This window comes from Olea europaea, chromosome 13 (assembly GCF_002742605.1).
Source record: "Olea europaea var. sylvestris chromosome 13, O_europaea_v1, whole genome shotgun sequence".
In the NCBI taxonomy this organism is placed as follows: Eukaryota; Viridiplantae; Streptophyta; class Magnoliopsida; order Lamiales; family Oleaceae; genus Olea; species Olea europaea.
The window spans coordinates 5,309,763-5,328,363 of NC_036249.1; the positions used below are offsets into that span (position 1 = coordinate 5,309,763).

Below are 18,601 nucleotides of genomic sequence, written 5' to 3' on the forward strand. Positions count from 1 at the left end.
TTGCCTACGTGTAGCTTTTATGTTAAGGTTCCGGAGTTGTCCTTGAATCCATCGTCTGGACGTGTCGCTTTCAAAGAAATCCTTGGTTATGCTGACTTTTTTGTTACATTGTAATTGCCGGATGAATTACTCTTCTTGTACAATCGAGGTTGACAATTCTATTAACATTGGAACTTTGGAAGCCAAATTATGTATAATTTTCTATAAAACAAGAGTGGGTAATTGCATTGTCATCTGTTCATAATATGCTCACATACAATCGCATTGAGTTCTTTTTTACTTTCAATTTTCAGTTTTCCTCTTGTAAGAGTTGTTGACTTCAAAATTTGAGCAGATCCCAATGGAACAAGTCGAGTTTCTGTCCCTTTGCGATAGTTCAATGACCCTTTGCATCTAAATTTTCGATGAGGGAGATACAAATGAAAATGACCTATGTATATACAGAGTAGAATATAAATTGGTCGGTTATATGTCATGTCATAGTTCATTATCATGTCACAATTGTTTGTAGGTTGATATTTGATTAGAATTGCTTTTTTATTGGCTCGGCTAGTTTGCTATAGCTTTCGGTTGCATCACAGTCTAAATAATGAAATATCGATTTCTTAATAAGCTCACTTAGACTAATGACTCGTCACATGTATACCACATTTTGATGATTGGTTTAGGTATGAGCAATGGTCATTAAATCAAAATCCTACTACCGAAAAAGTAAATTCATTACTTCAAGAATCAAAATAGACCAAAAACATTCGTCATATAGGGAATAAAAGTGAAATGGGCACAGCTTAGAGAAAAGAAGAAACTCATTTGGATCTTCATTAGTGATTCTTGTGTAAGGATCCATAGAAGTCATTGAAATTTTCGAGTAAAAGGATATGTTAGAGAAATTTAAAAAATAAAAAAATTTATATAAAAGACTCAGGAGAAAAATTAATCTATTTCCGTGCAAAGATTATTGACCATATTTTATGATCAAGATTGTTTTTCATCAACAAACTTGTTTAATCTCGTCAAGATTGTTAACTTTTCATCAATCGATGTCATATATTGATTTCTTTAATCTCTTCATATTTGTTGAATCACTTTAAAATTGTTAGTTCCTCCTCTAAACTTGATGAGAAATTACAACTAGATAAAATATATACGGACTTGAGAAGGTAATATGTAAATAATTAAACAGAAACATTAATGGCTGTTCTCTTTTCTGTTTCCATGCTGTTCTATGTTTTCGATTTTTCAAAACAGTAAAAACGCATTCTTTTTCCTATTTTCGAAAATGAATTTTTGAAAAAAAAAAAAAAAAAAAAAAATAAATTTTAATTTTAATTAAAATATTAAAAAAAAAAAAAATATATATATATATATATATATATTGAAAACTCAAAACGTCATATTTGACATTTTGAGTGTTTTCAGTACAAAACGCGGCAAACATTGAATGGTCCTATATATAGTTTGTACAGATGTAAACTATTTATAAGTAAACTAGGATGAAGCTAAAAAATTATGTTGGAAGATCTAATATATAGTCATGAACCGGGCTCTCCATTAATATACTTATCATTATGTTTTATGATCAACACCATAATAGAATAATACTCTTGTTTCGCGCGGATAGTCGCTAACAATTAAAAAGGGATCAGATGATTGTGTAAGGGACAAACCTCTTGAGACAAAGTCCTAAAAAGGGGTGTTTTATTGGCAATGACTTTACAATTGGAACTTAAACAGAAATGCCTACAAGGAGCGCAAGCACACGAGTACTGAAAAGAAATGTTATAAGTCTAAACTAAGAAATTGAAATTATATATTCTCTGTTTGAGAGTGTTTGATTCGAGGTCTTTTGCTCTATGTCTTTTCTTCCTTTTATATTCTTTTGATGCTCTCTTTATGATCAACCGTTTAGAAATCGCTTAATTGCTTTATAACTACCCACTTTCTTTATGGTGGCCAACTTATCGTGGAACTGCCGTCTCTAACTACTGCCATTACTCTTTGACGTTCAACCGTCCTCAACTGAACATCCTTGAATCGTGGAACGTGATAAGATTACCCAATAACTACTTCGATAATTGCACTTTTGGATAACCATAGCATCTCATGTTTGCTAAGATCCTGGGCGATTCGAAAGTTTGGGCGAGAACAGGGTCATAACTCTGGGCGACTGAAAGGTATTTCATTCGCTCAGATCCTGGGCATTTTGTAAGTTTGGACGATGGTGTTACGTTCGTGGGCTTCCACTGCATTCATTAATAATCCTATTTGGGCCTTTATCCTGAATTGCCTAGTTAGGCTTCATTCTTTGGACTATTTGAATTGGGCTGCACTTTTAGCATGTCAACAATTACCCCCCAATATGACAGAATTAATACCAATTATTAATTTTTGCCATATTCACTTTGTGTTTCCCAGCAACATTTGAGATTCCCAAGAATTTCAATTATTATTTTCTTCCATAGCCTGAAAAGGTGCGACGTTGCAAACCCTTATAACCCCCAAATTGCCATTTCATCGCACTATTAAATCACGCCTCATTGCTTCGTGCTTCTCTCTCGCAATATTACTGTTCATCTTCTTGCTTCTCTGCTATGTTTTTCAAGCAAACTTCAACAAAGTTTTTTTTCGTTCCTAATGACTGCTTCACAATCCCAATCTAGTGACTCTTTCAATTTCGAAGACTTCCAGAAACTCCTCACTCGGTCATATATAACTCCTAACTTCTTTGCACCAGTCAATGCCGAACTCAACGAGTTCTATCTAGATCCCTCATTCAATAACGCCGAGGCCGTCGAACAAGTGGCGGTGGGCCAGCTGTTCCCTTGTACTCAAGGCCCTCCGTTTCTAAACTCTTTGCCGCTGAGGCCGCTTCGCGAAAGAGGTATTCGCACTTGGCCTAAATCTGATGTTGTTTTCTGTAGATGGCATGCTCGCCTTGTGAACCATGGTCCTACCAAGATAATTTTTGATAATGCTAGGATTTCTGATTTGCTAGAAATCTCTCTTCAACCCCCTATTTTTGATTCAGCGCTTTTCCCTATTGCATTAAGTTTTTGGTCCTTTGAGTATAATACTTTTGTTTTCCCTCTTAGTCCCATGTCCATTATTAAGGGATGTTGGAGCCTTAGTAAATTTACCACCTTTGGGCGATACCATTTTCCCTGGTATTTTGATTTCTGGTGTCGCCCCAAAATTTGACAAAAAACTTACCGAGTCCTATTTAAGCCTGCAAAGCTGTTATAATCACTCGAGCGTTGAGCCTTCTCATGCTGAGCGTGTGACCTTTCTTCAGATTTGACTTTGTAAATATATTCTGTGTGTGCCAAGCCTGAAACCTTCTATGAGCTATTTACCCATAGCACACGAATTGACGCGTGGTAGGCCTCTGAATTTGTGTTCTTTCTTTTTGGCCGCCCTCTATAGAGGCATGGCTTTTCTCCAATTCCAATTGAAGAATGGTGCATCTCTCACTGGCAGTGGACTTCCTTGGTTCACTCAAATTCCTTTCCCTTCATTCTGCTAGTTGCTATGGGCTAGCTATTGACCCACTGAGCCCTGTACATATGTCCAAAAGGGATATTTTTCATTCTTTTATACATTGAATTCAATTCCTTCTTTCTTTCCTTTTCCTCCCTTTTTAACTCCTGATTATGTGCATCCTCCATCTACCCTGGACAATGCAAGCACCTCTCTGTTCGTTTGGGTTCAATTTTTGACTAGGAGGAATTTGTTCTATGATATTTTGACTGGAACTAATGCCAAAGTTGGGGTTGAAATATATGCTCCCCAATTTTTTGCTCGTCAACTTGGTTTCGGCCAAACTTGGCCTGTTCCCCCTTGTTATTCAAAAAATTTGATAGATCGCTTCTACACCATAAATAAGGCAGAGGCAGAAGTTATAAATGCTCGCAATATTCTTTTGACGAGTAACTTTTCATTAGCTCATTTCAATCCTAGCCATGTCACCCATCCCCTTGTTGAACAAATCTGGTCATCAGTGCAGCGGAGATTGTTTGCAACTGATGCCAATCGTGCTTTCCATTCACTGGATCAGCCGGACATTTCTTCCACTTCCCCTGTTTTGGTCACCCTTGTGTCCATTAGGAGTCCTTCCTCTTCTGCTCGTGCTAAACAGTCTGTTCGTTCATCTACTTCCCTTCCTGCCAAGCCTACTGCATCTAAAAGTATCCCAAGCCGCAAATGGCCAGCTTCAGCATCTCCCATTTTGGAGGATGATGATGATGATGACACTCCTCTCATTGTCAGGAGAAAGGTAATTAAATTAGTTTACTCACAAGCATACCTTTCTATACTTGAAACATTTCTATGCGCTGATGGTTTATTCGAATTTTTCAAAAAAGCTCAGCCTCTCCTTCGAAGGCTTTGGTGTTGGTAGCTCCTGCTCCATCACCCTCTGCTGAGGCTGCTTCATCCAAACCAGCTGATGAAGGGACTACGCTTAAAGAGAAACCTTCAGTCCCGAAATCCTCATCACAACCAATGGATGAGCCACCTTCTTCCTAGGGTGTCAACCCCTTAAACGTTGAACCAGAAGGTAATACATTTTTTGATGTTTTACCTTTGCTTATGCTATTGATTTTTGATTTGTTGCTTTTTGAGTTTTGCAGATACTCCCATGGGTTTGCCCATTGGAGCAAAGTCTTCTCGCTCAAACAAGGGAACGTCTTCACAAGTGGTGGAGCCACAGGTGGTAGATTTGGCTGGGGATATGCCACCTCTCAAGATTGCTGATGAGGTAATCTCTGCTTCACTTTTACTTCCACTTTGTTCATTGTAGTGAAAACTTTCAATGTTGGTAACTTTCTTTGCAGGATGCTGATAAGATTGTGCATTCCATCCAGGACTTGTTCACGTTCTGGGGGCAAGTCAAGACGTCTCGCCCTGCTTCAACCAGTCGTCCTTCTGCTTCTTCAGAGAAAGATATGAAGTTCATCAAGCAGTCAATATTTGAGTATGTGTCCTTTATGGATATGGATATCGGTCAGGCTAGTGCTGCCAAACATAAGGATAAACTTAAGCATTTGAGTGCGAAGTTGGAGCAAGCACTGACACTTCCGTCGCTCAATCTTTCTGCTGATTTTAAGGCGACATTGAAAGTTGTCCATTCCGAGGTTCTCTCCTTGCTGGCCAAAAATGTTGAACTGAAGGCCAAAAGTACTCAATATCTTCGCGCTGTATCTGAAAGAGAATCTTTGCTTCTGGAGATCAACAAAGCTGAGGACGAATTGAAAGAAATCTCTTCTGAAGTTATGATTGAAGACTCTTTGATGACCAATTTAGCTGCATAGATGAAGAAGCTTCAAGCAAAGACGGACGACTGCAATGCGAAAATGGCTACCAAAAAACGCAATGTCTCCCAAGGAATTGAGCGAACAAAGTCTTTGGTCAAGCAGTACAAGAAGCTAGAGGTTGATGATGATTTTGTGGCTGAATTGAATGTCACTTCTTCTCAGTAGAGCGAGAATTGGGGGAGACTTAGGGAAATGATTCGTTCAGTCTCGGGTGATTTGTAATTAAGACATCTAATGCCTTAACTTTTCTTTTTATAATTTCATATTAATTTTCCCTTTGTAACCTCGCACTGAGTTCTGAACATACCAGCAATCATTATCATTAATGAACGATTAACTTGTCTTCTTGTGTATTTATTGACGTTGTCTTTAATCGTCAACCCCCCAAACATTTAACTGCATTATGCTAAGATTCACACACATTTTCTCTTGGTATTTCTGTCTCTTTCCCTAAGATTTCGGGCCATTTGATTCTAGTTACTAGGCACGAATGTGGCTGTTCATATTTTGTCTCTTCACCTTCACGTCTCTATAAATGCACTTATATTCCACACTTGTCATTTTCACTTCCATTTTCTTCTTCAAAACCAATTTGCTGCCATTGTTTGGCATTTTGACAATCGATCCAAAACATTCGTCTTCCATGGAAATGGATCATTTGATCCGTCCATTTTGCCATCTTTCTTGATGCCACCTTTGGTATGGGAGATATAGGAAATATTATTTGGCCAGCAAAGTTCTTCCCATCGTCTCCATGTTCCTTACAAGGAGTTCGATGATGGAAGACAATTTTTGAGGACGCCTCCAACCCACCTTGCTTGCTGAGAGTGCTTCTCAACCTCCTTGCTCATCATTGCAGCGATGTATTTAGGAAGGCGACGTGAGGGTGCTTCTTCTTCCTTTCTGCTTGCTGAGAGTGCTTCTCGGCCTCTCTGCTTGCCTTTGCAGCAGTGCGATCAGGATGACAATCAAGGCCAGTACACCCTCTTACTCGACAATCGACCGGGAGATTAGTTTGCTCTTAATTGTAATTTATAGAATATTTAGCATTTTTGTCTTTTGCAACTTTGTAACGAACGTTTGATAATAAAGGAATTTATTTGAACATATTTCTCTCTGGCCCTTTTTTCTCCACGATCGTTCATTGCGATTTGATTACGCTTTTATTTGTTCACTTTCTCATAAGGAAGGAACATATTTTTTTAAATATTTGCCATTAATGAACCGCATGTGTTTGGTGCCGTCTAAATCTTCCAAATGATAGGCTCCATTAGGCAACACATTATTTACTTTATATGGTCTTTTCCAATTGGACGACCACTTGCATTACTTTGGATCTTTGCTATCCAAAGGGAGTACTGTTTTTCAAACCAATTCGCCCAGGCTGAACGACTTGGCTATAACCTTTTTTATTATAAAATTTAGCCATTCTTCGTTTTTGAACTTGCAATCTATCTAGGACGTCCAACTTTAATTCATCCAACTCCAATAAGTTTTGAACTAGTGATTCGGTATACTCATCACCACTTAACTTATGTTGCAAACACACTCTGATTGATTGCACGTTGATTTCCATAGACAAAACGGCCTCTTGTCCATAAGTAAGTTGGAAATGAGTAATTTTTGTACTTGACCGAAGTGACGTCCTATAAGCCCATAAGGCCTTGTTTAGACATTCGTGTCAATTTCTAGCATTTTCATCTATCATTTTCCTTATGATATTTTTTAGAATCTTATTAGAAGATTCTGCTTGTCTGTCGGATTGAGCGTAATATGGTGTGGAGTTCACTAATTAACTCCAAACTCGCCCAAGAATTTATTCACTTGATCCCCATTTAAAGATGTTCCGTAATCTATCATCAAAGTTTGTGAAATTCCAAATCTATAGATGATGTGGTCACGGATAAATTCTATGACATTTTTTTGGGTGATCTCCTTTAAAGGTATCGCTTCTACCCATTTAGTGAAATAATCAGTTGCAACTATAACAAAGGTATGTTGCTTGGACGATGGGGGATAAATCTTCCCTATCAGGTCTATCACCCAACCCTTAAACGGCCAAGGTTTGATAATAGGGGTCATCTCTTGTGCTGGCACCCTTTGTATTGGACCATGCTTTTGGCATGCTAGACAACTCTTTGCATACTGAATGCATGATTCTCCCATCTTTGGCAAGAAATATTCATTCCTAATAATTAACCATCTCATCCTTTGGCCAGTTTGATGAGCTCCACATATCCCTTCGTGCACTTCAGCCATGATCGTCCTGACTTCTTTCAAACTTACACATTTTAGCAATATACCATCAGAGCATTTTTTAAACAACTCTTCATCTATCAGTGTATAGTTTAGCAAACGCAACTTCATTTTTCTACTATCTCCTTTATTAGGTTCTTTAAGAAACCTTTTGATCTCTACCCTCCAATCTATTGCATCTCCATCTTGTATGCAATGAATTTCAATTGTTCTTGCCCTTATTTGGATCACGGGCAATATTGTTCCATACTCACAAGCAAACTTCCAATTTAAAACCTTTGAGTACCCTGAGGCCATCTGAGCCAATTCGTTTGCTACGTCATTATATATCATATTAACACATTGAAGCTCTATTTGGTCGAATTCTTCCAACAACTCTTGGGCGATTTCATATTGATTTATAATGGAATCACTTTGGCATTTAAAATCACCAATCAATTGGTGAATTACCAATTGAAAATCGCCTTTAACGATCACATTCTTTATCCTCAAATCTATCATTAATTATAGGTCCACGATTAAGGCTTCGTATTCGGCCTAATTGTTGGTGCACATTCTATCCAAAGTGAATGCGAACTTGTAACAAATCCCTAAAGGATTTATCAATGCTACCTCTACTCCTGCACCTTTAGAGGTTTTCGATCCATCGAAATATAAAACCCAAGGTTTTAATTCAAATGAATTGATCTCTAACTCAATTTCTTCAGGCATATCAAGGCATGGATGATCGATCAGAAAATTAGCCAAAACCTGATTTTTGACTGACTTTTGGGGATATGTATTGTACTTCGAATTCTAATAAGGCTAATGTCCAAAGGCCTACCATTTGGTGCAAAATAGGGCGAGAGAACATATACTTAATCAAATTTACTTTAGAAACTAAATAAATAAGCCCTTAATTTTGTACATGTGAAATACAATGCAAGACATAATTTTTCAATGGCAGAATAATTACATTCACATTTTGTTAACCGTCTACTCAAGTAGTAAATCGCCCTTTCTTCACCAAATTGGTCTTCCTGCGCGACCATTCCAGCTATTGATTCTTCTTCAGCCGATACATACACTTTCATTGGCCGTCCTTGGATTGGTGACACCAACATTGGTGGATTTGATAAATATGTCTTTAGGCTTTCAAAATCCTTTTGATGCTCTTCTTTCCAGACGAATTCGTCCTGATTTTTCAATTTTAAAAGCGGCGAAAAAGCTTTAGTTCGCCTTGCACAGTTAGAAATAAAGAGTCTTAAAAAGTTTACTTGGCCTAAAAACCTTTGCAATTCTTTTTTATTACTAGGAGGTTTGGCCTCTAAAATGGCCTTCGCTTTATTTTTATCAAGTTCAATCCCCCTCTTGTGTACTAAGAAACCAAAAAAATTCTCTGCATTAACACCAAATGCACATTTCAAGGGATTCAACTTTAGTTTATATTGCTTCATTCGCTCAAATGAACATCTTAATTGTTCAAAATGATCCTCTTCTTTAACGGATTTGACCACTATATCATCTACATATACCTCAACAAACTTGCTTATCATATCATGAAAAATAAAATTCATTGCCCTTTGATAAGTTGCTCCTGCATTTTTTAGACTGAAAGACATAACTACCCATTCAAAATATCCTAGAGATCCAAGACATCTAAAGGCAGTTTTGTGTATATCTTCCTCGGCTATGTAAATTTGATTGTATCCTGAATATCCATCCATGAAGGAATACATTACATGTACGGCAGTCGAGTCTACTAAAAAATCTACCGTGGGCATTGAATATTCATCTTTAAGTGTGGCTATGTTTAAATTCCTAAAGTCTATGCACACCCTTAGTTTACCATTCTTTTTTAATACCGGCACGATATTGGACAACCATTCAACATATCTGGCCGTTCTAATAAAGCCTACTTTTAATAATCGCTCTATCTCTTCCTTAATTTTAGGGAGTATATTAGGAGCGAAACGCCTAGGAGGTTGCCTATGAGGTTTAAAATTAGGCTTGGTTGGTAATCTATGTTCTACCAAATCTCTATCTAAACCAGGCATATGTTCATATTTCCAAGCAAAACAATCTTTGTACTCCTTTAATAAAGCAATTAATTTATCACTAACCTCTTGATTGAGCACTTGGCTGATGAACGTTGGGCGATCTTCTCCTTCGTTGCCAATATTTACTTTAATCAGGGGGTTTTATGCTTGAGCGTATCCAGGCTTGGCGATCCTTATCACTTCGTCATCCAGTTCCTTTGTAGGCACTTCTTCTTCTAAACAATCCACTTTGTTGACTTCTTGGCCAATACTTTGTTCCAACTCGAACACTGTCAATTTGTCTCTCAATGCCTTTAAGGCTGCTGCTTCTTTCGTCTTGTCCTTGCATTCTTTATTGAAAGTCATTAATTTTGCTTTGAAGGCCTAAATATCGGCCATTTGTCTTCGTTGCTTACAACTCATTTAAAACTCATTGATTATTCTTTTGCCAATTACTGGTTCCTCCAGGGCCACTATGTTTGGCCTCATCTGACTGAACATTTCGGTAAATGCATCCACCGAAAATGGCTCTTCATTCTGCGCAACAATCTGAGTTTCTTCTCCATCTTGGACTACTCTGACAGGTTCATAATTTTCTTCGTACATGAACCTTTCTACTGAGTTTGCCTCTGCGACAAAAGGCCTATGATCAGCCTGCACCACCTCTACTTCGCCCTTGTCATTCCAAAAAACTAGGCACCGATGGAGCGATGAAGGTATACAGCGACTTCCGTGTATCCAATCTCTTCCTAATAACACATTGTAACTAGTGGGACCATCTATTACAAAGAAGACTGTGGTCCTAGTAGTTGTTCCTATAGTTATGTCCAATGGCATAACCCCTTTGGCTAAAGTTGCTCCTCCATTAAAACTCGTCAGGATAACTTTCGTTGGGATCATATCTCCTTCTGTCTTTGCGAATTTCCTCATCATCCTAGATGGAATGGTGTTTATAGTTGCTCCATTATCGACAAGCACTTTTGCCACAGGTATGCCGTTAACTAGAGCTTTAACGTACATGGCCTCAAGTGTTTGGTCAATTTCATTGCTGGTCGCTTGAAAATAACTTTTTCGGCAGCAGCTATTTCCACTTCCTGCTTGTCCCCTGTCGAGTTACCCTTTTGTGATAGGTCAACGTGCAGCATATCGCACTGAGTCTCTATCTCCTGAATTTCCTTTTTACTATTTTCTAATGCTTCTTCTTCAGTTACCCAACCTGTGGGAGGAGACATTATTCTTGGAGGTAATCCATACTTTTCAGAGCGAGGCACTCTCTTATTCCTTTTGGGCGTTCCGTACAGCACGTAAAAATCGAAAGAACGCCCAGATGGTTCTCCAAATAAGTCTACTTCACGAACTCCCTCTCGATGTAGTTGCTTCAACAGAGTGTTGTACGATACTCCCCTTCTTCTTCTTTCTGCCTCTAGATCGATTTTTTCTTCGATGTCTGTCATACCATCATCTTCTTCACCATTGTAGGCCTCTCTAGAAGTTTGGCCTTCTTCATATTCCAGCATGCATGCTTCTTCTTTGTTATCCTCCCTTTCTTCTCCTCCCTTCTCTTTATTCTTGAACTCATTGACTAGTAAATAGTTATTAGTCATGACAGGAGGTAACGTACCAAACTGAATAGTAAGGGGCTGATCTGGATCTTCTCCATCCCTTCTATCTCGCTCAAACTTCGACCTCCCAGAAGAAGTCTCTGGCAATTCTTCCATAGGTTCGCCTGTTTCAGTCTCTTCACTGTCTTTGAGAACATTTTGATTGGCTGCCTCGAATAGTCTAGGTGCCTTTGGACGTAGCATTCCCTGTTGTTGCCTCATCATTCGCCCATAATTCCGTTGAAAACGCCTTTGTTGGCTTCTAGTCATCTCGTTGAAAGGTATTGCCCTTCCAGCCTTATACTGGAACGAATGCCATATATTTGGTAGGCGAGGTTGCGGTCTGAATGTTCTTCCGTTATTTACTGGCCTAAACTGCCTCTCAAAAGGTGGTCCCTTATAGAATGATGTACCCTCCTCTACCGGGCTGAGCGTTTGGGAAAAAACTAGGGCGATGGTGATGTTGTCATATCCCTGGTTTCTCTACATTTGCACTCACTTCTTTTTTGCACCTTGCACATAGGACGTCTTCATCCTTTTTGGGCTCATTCCCTTTGATACGTTCAAAGACACTGGGATGTGGTCCAGCTTCTTCTTCTCCATCATTTATAACCAACTTGAATTTTGGCAACTTGTTTCTGAAACCAGACGTTACCATGTTCACTCCAAGTGGCTGTGGAAAAGAATTTTCATCCACTGCCATCTTCCTCTTATCTTCGAACGTAATTCGTCATTTTTCAATGGCATCTTGTAACACATGACGAAAAACTAAACAATTGTTAGTCAAATGTGACCATACATTATGCCACTTACAATATTTTTTACCCTTAATTTGTTCAGGGCTTGGCAACTTATACTTATCGCTCAACTTTATCTGCTTATCCTTATATAATTTATCAAATATAAGGTCAGCTTTGGTTATATCGAACAAGAACGTTCTAGCCTTTATGTTTTCATCTTTTATAGGCTCATCTTCGCCTGACGGTTTAGGCTTAGCCATTATAGGACAAGTATATGTGTCTCCTTTAACTAATTCGACCAAACACATTTCGATTTGATCGTAATACTCGTCGTTAATGGTATGAACATCAAAATTTGGGTCTCTATAATAAGTCCCTTTGTTGGAATTTTTCATTTGTTCTTCCTCTCTTATTAATCGTTCATACCTAATCACATTCGCGCTCAATTGGAAAAGATCAGGAAATTCCTTGTCTTGGAACTTCTTCTTCAAATCAAAGTTTAGACAACCTTGAGCGATTTTGACAAACTCCTTTTCGGGCAAAGGTACAAAACATTTACTTCTTGCTGTTTTGAACCTTTGAAGGAAACCTTCTGCCCATTCGTCTGGCATTTGACGTAGATTCGCCAAATCGGCCAAAGTAACTTCAAACTCAGTCTTCTAAAACTGAGCGTGGAACAATTGCTCCAATTGTTGCCATGTTTGAACATAGTTTGTTGGCAAATTGATGAACCAGGAGAAGACTACTCCCGTTAATGAACTAGGGAATAACCTCATTTTATGGTAATCAGTTACGTCACCACTTTGCAGTGTGAATCGCCCTATGTGTTTTAGAGTAGACACCTCTCCTAAATCGGTAAACAGTGAGAATTCTGGCACTTTATACCCTCTAGGCCATGGATATGCTTGGTCTACCCAATCAAGATATGGCTTTGTGTAAGTCGACCTAATGACAGGACGTACTCCAAAAGCCATCTGGTCCTGTACGATTTCCATAATCTGATTCCTCAACATGACGTTGGGGTCATATGAAATTCCTATAGGTTGGTTGACCGGTTGATTTGCTTGAGGCCTAATGTTTGGTCCTTGATTGGCAACAAAGTTACCATAATTTGGGTCATTGTTACCATAAGCCTGAGCATTTATTCAATCATTAACACGTGGGGTATTCTGCCCATTATTTAGGACATTATCTCTTACATTTGGATTACCCCCCAAGTTAGACGTACCAATGCCACTATTCTAATTTGGTATTGCAACACCCCCTTGGTTTGAAGTAGAGAGATCAAAAGGTGGTTCTACCCCTTGATTTAAACTTAGGATTGGGATATTATGTCCCACAATTGTCCTAGTTTGAAAGTAGTTTGTAAGAGGCACAACTGGCTAACAAATTTGGCCTACCAACTTATTCATTATTTCGTTCAAAATATTCAGTTGTTTGGCCATGTTGTCATAATGTGCATTCTCATTCTGGGTAAATCTTTCCATATTATGAATACTTCGTAGATTTACCTGTTCAACGACATCTTGTGTGAGTTCTCCGAGTAATGCACGCATGGTTCGAGGACTTAACTTTGTCATTGGTTCGTAGCGACTGTGATTGCTATGATCCTGTCCATTTGTTCGTGGAGAGCTATGCTGCTCCTCATATCGCTCGATCACAGACTCCTCCCTGGCTTGCTGTTTCCTTATCAGATTTTAGAGACATATTGTTTCACCTTTTGTATCTTCAACACAAAACAATAATGTTCCACCGGGCGTGTCAAATTGTGTCGCGCGAGTAGTCGCTAACAATTAAAAAGGGATCAGACGATTGTGTAAGGGACAAACCTCTTGAGACAAAGTCTCAAAAAGGGATGTTTTATTGGCAATGACTTTACAATTCGAATTTAAACAGAAATGCCTCCAAGGAGCACAAGCACACGAGTACTGAAAAGAAATGTTTTAAGTCTAAACTAAGAAATTGAAATTACATATTCTCTGTTTGAGAGTGTTTGATTCGGGGTCTTTTGCTCTATATCTTTTCTTCCTTTTATATTCCTTTGATGCTCTCTTTGTGATCAACCGCTTAGAAATCGCTTAATTACTTTATAACTGCCCACTTTCTTCATGGTGGCCAACTTATCGTAGAACTGCCGTCTCTAACTGCTGTCATTACTCTTTGTCGTTCAACCGTCCTCAACTGAACATTCTTGAATCGTGGAACATGATAAAATTACCCAATAACTATTTTGATAATTGCATTTTTGGATAACCATAACATCTCATGTTTGCTAAGATCTTGGGCTATTCGAAAGTTTGGGCGAGAACAGGGTCATAACTCTGGGCGACTGCAAGGCACTTCATTCGCTCAAATCCTGAGCGTCTTGTAAGTTTAGGCGATGGTGTTACCGTATTCGTGGGCTTCCACTGCATTCATTAATAACCTTATTTGAGCCTTTATCCTGAATTGCCCAGTTGGGCTTCATTCTTTGGACTATTTGAATTGGGCTACACTTTTTACATGTCAACAACTCTATTATAATATTGTGATTAAATATTATATTATTATATACTGTGAACCTGTCCAATCGTCGGTAGAATAAATAATGTAACTTTTAATCTTTCGCGGATAAATATAATTGAATATTAAATTATAACAACATATTGTATTTTTGAAATTAAAATAATATGATAAAAATTATAACTGTTGTAATGAACAGAAACAGTGATTAAAACAACAGATCAATAGATTGAGAAATGAAAATTGCAAAATAGAATATAGGAACCTTTTCAATCGAAGCCCCAAAAGTTAGATGACAATTTCTAACACCTAATCCATTGTTGAACGATTGTAGCACAAAAAGCACGCCAAAATGGCAATTAAGGTACAATAACGTTCCATATTATTTAACATGATTAGCATAAAGACTATCATTTATGATGCAGTAATCCGAAATAATACCAGCTCTTAATACACAAAGATTTGACATGAAGAAAGGCGTTTTCAAAGTGAAACTTTGAGCTCAACTTACAACACGGAAGGACTTTGAACTACACAATGTTACAAATGATAATATAAATTTCCTATTATACAAGGTACGAAATATGACTAGTACTGCAAGACTTGATATTGTATCTACCAAGAAAGCATTGGAATGGGAAATTAAGTACGATAATTTTCTGATAATCGATCCAAACACAGTCGAGCTGATAGAATGACCAACTGATGATAAGATATTTTATTCCTTACTTGGAGTTGATGCGCTTGTCTTGTTTAGTTGCTGAGATTTATTCACCATATTGGCCATATTAGGAGTTGTGTAGGCACCAAAGCTAATTTTAGCTGCAGCTGGTGCAGAGAAAGGAGTAGTGGAGGCTTGTCCAAAGCTCAAAGTTTGTGCTTCTGCTCCCGGCACTGCATTGCCTCTAGTTGTGGCCCTTTGATAAGCGTGTGAGTTCATTCCAGAGAGTGCAAAAGCTCGACCTGATTGTTGATACACCTGTCGACTTCCCATTCTTTGTTCAGTTTCTTTCAGCTCAGATTCAAGCCACGTACATAGACCATCACCTGCTTGGGCAGATGCTGAAGAAAGAAGTTTCGATCTCCTGTTCGAGAGCACAGCCTGTGCACCAGTAAAATTTCCTCTTTCTGCCAACCTTTGTGCCTCTGCAATGCCTTCTGCTGCCCATAGCCTATTTCTCTGTCGATCAACCTCCAGGTGAACTACCTTATCTTGGGGAGAGACAACTTTTGGTCGACGTATTTCAACTAGGTCAACTTCTACTCGGACAATCTCTTTTGATACAATATCTCTATAAGAACACACTATATCCAAAAGTGATGTCTTTCCCTGACCTTCTTCATCTTCAGCACCTCGAAGTACAGGGACCGACAAGTTGATCAGAAATTCTTTTTCCTCATCCGCGTAGAGATCCCCAACATTAATTATGCCTCGACAACCTTGATCGGAGATTTCACTTGCGTATCTTCCAGAAGAAATTGATTTGATTTCTACACCATTTGACGCCGATCTCACAATTATTTGAAGCCTCTGGTTCACCACGCTTAGTAGACCACCAATACAGCTTGCAAAAGCATCTTGTATCATTTCATAGGACTCAATGAAGGAAAAGGTGCCGCCCGATTCATCAGAAATGGCATGCATTGCGACAGGGTCGTGGTCTGAACCGAAACCGAATGCATGGACAGGAAATGTTTGCTGCTGGACTTGATCTTGGGTTCCTCTGTTTCTGGGACAGATGGAACCAGGCAAAAGATGTAGATATTGTGGAGGCTGTGAGGAAGTTTGAAAAAATAAGCCACTGGAGCAAGTGTCCTGTCCATCAGATAAGAATATGATGCTTGCAACTGGATTTTGTTGACGCCTTTCTTCAAGAACACGGACCCCCTTCTTTAGTCCTTCGACAATATTAGTCGAACCATTTGCTACAACTGAATCAACGGCCCTTTTCGCATCTTCTCGGCCGTTGTCAGTCATTCTGCGCAAGGGAAATATTCTACGAGCATCAGATGAGAAACAAACTATAGAAAGCCTGTCAGAAGGGCCCAAGTTATCTGCGACAAAATGAACAGCACGCTTCACCAAATTTAACTTTGAGCCATTCATGCTGCCACTAATGTCTAGTACAGCAACAAGGTCAATAGGTGCACGATCAAAGAGACATGCATTATCTGATAGAGGTGGTGCGCGTACTCCTACAAGAACTGCAAACTGAGAGAGGGATTCTGAAGCGGCAATGGCAGGACGCTCAGGAATGGACTTGATTTTTACACCTTGTAGCCCATCACGTGAATCCGAAGAATTAGAATTAGCAGTGATTGTGAGCAAAGGTTCATCATCTGAGAAAACAAGGGACTCGGGACCAAGTTCGGGCCATGGATCGAATGGTCGTCCAGATGCAGGGTGTGGCAGGATATGGAATCCAAAAGCTGAGGGTGGCGGGATTTGAAATCCAAAAGATACAGGATTTGAGGATTTTGGCGGAGGAAGATTGGCAACAAAAGTAGGCATAGTAAATGGGAGATTATTCCATTTGGCATGGCAAACAGGGCAAGCGTAATTACCATTCGAGACGCTCTTGCTAACACAGCCGAAATGGAAGGAGTGGGAGCACTCAGCAGTAAAGATGGCTTGGCCTTGCCCTGTAGCAACACTCTTCGAGCAAATAGCACAAACATTCTGCAAACAGAATTAAATTTTATAAGCATTTATCTTACCAAATCAGGCATTATTTATAGCGTCAGTACATGAGATTGAACAAGATAAGAACATATATATAGAAAGGACAAAGAACTATGAAAATACACATCATATATTCTGCACTAGTCACAAAATGAACCATAAATTGAGAGCTAAAAGATGAATACTCGAATGATCATTCATTAATCATATTAGTTATCCAGAAAGGGATTTCATGATGCGTCGATGCTTTAGTACAATTTTTGAAGACTTGGCCAACTGACTACGGACTAAAATATCACTACTTGAGAAAAGTAATCTTTGCCATTGTTTCATTAATGGCAAGTACTTACTTCTTTGTGTCCTACACAGCTTTCCCTACAGGTTGATTATACATTTACATCCATGACAGCAAAATAAAATTTCTTAATCAGCCCATTATAGCAAAATTCAACCTATGTTCTATGAAATATCATTTTAGATATTGAGCCACAAAATCTACATATGAACCACCTCAAACTTGCAACTGTACAAGAAATCAATCAAAATTTTGAAACTTTTTTCCAAAATTTTTAAAAATTATGAGGAATTTAAAGAATAAATCACAAAATAATTTACTCAAAAACCTTGGAAACAGTAAAATTATCATGGCCAATCTAGAAAACAGAATAAATCATCCATGGAAGCATGTATGCATTAAGGAAAACATCAATTTAGACATTTAGTACTCCACAGTATTAAAGAAGAAAAAATAAGTCAGCATTTTGTCTACAGAACCGTACTATCTTGTTCATACAGAACATGGTAATGTATGTACATATATGTATCTCAAGAAAAAGAGGGAAGAAAACTTACAGTGTGTGCTGATGAACTCATTGTTTCTTTTGTTCTATTAGTGAGGGAGGTGGGTTTTTTCCTGTGGAATATATATAGAAGGGTCCCATTACGCTGTCTACGCGTTAAGATTTTGGAGTTTTTAATGAATGAAAAATGGTCGTTCGACGTGTCGCGTTTAAACAACGCTTTGGAAGTGTTGACTTTTGTGTCGTTGACTTTTTTTTAAAATTAAAACGGAAATAATTAAAAACAATAGAGGAAGATAAGTTCACGAGGTGGTTGTGGATATATACAAATACTAGGTATGCTTGCACGTAATTAGTCCGATTCTTCCTTTGTCATTATAAATAACCCAAGTGGTTCGACTAGTTTCTAGCGAAACTCATCCCAATTAGTAACACAATCGATTTGTCAATTTTGTATCCTGCCGTTTTTAATACTACGTTTACAAGTGAAATTGCTTTGGGGGCAGATGTTGAGATTGGATTGACGATTTCTTGTAATTATCAATAGATATCCTTTCTTCTAAGAGATTTCCAGGTATAAATTAATCATATATAGATAATATTGCCTAACTGTGGTAGATTTCATTGCCAAATTCTAGGAAAAAACAAGGTGAATAAAAAAGAAAAAAGTTGTCCCAATTTGTTAGGCA

The 18,601-nt window shown here is 38.4% G+C and overlaps 1 protein-coding gene across 1 annotated transcript; it reads right to left on the bottom strand.

Annotated features, from left to right (window-relative positions):
* Positions 1-14,860: 14,860 nt before the first annotated feature.
* LOC111407381 (uncharacterized protein sll0103-like) lies at positions 14,861-18,039 on the bottom strand. Its single transcript, XM_023036806.1, has 2 exons — positions 17,965-18,039; positions 14,861-17,109 (listed from the first exon to the last, which is right to left on the bottom strand). The coding sequence occupies exons 1-2, from the start codon at positions 17,983-17,985 to the stop codon at positions 15,148-15,150; spliced, it is 1,983 nt and encodes a 660-aa protein (XP_022892574.1). The 5' UTR covers positions 17,986-18,039; the 3' UTR covers positions 14,861-15,147.
* Between the last annotated feature and the right edge of the window lie 562 nt (positions 18,040-18,601).

Bases quoted from the DNA above. Each gene is read 5' to 3' on its own strand.
- LOC111407381 (XM_023036806.1), bottom strand. From the start codon at position 17,985: ATGAGTTCATCAGCACACACT. The intron at 17,110-17,964 runs GTAAGTTTTCTT...TTCTGTTTGCAG, and splicing joins TGAGTTCATCAGCACACACT to AATGTTTGTGCTATTTGCTC.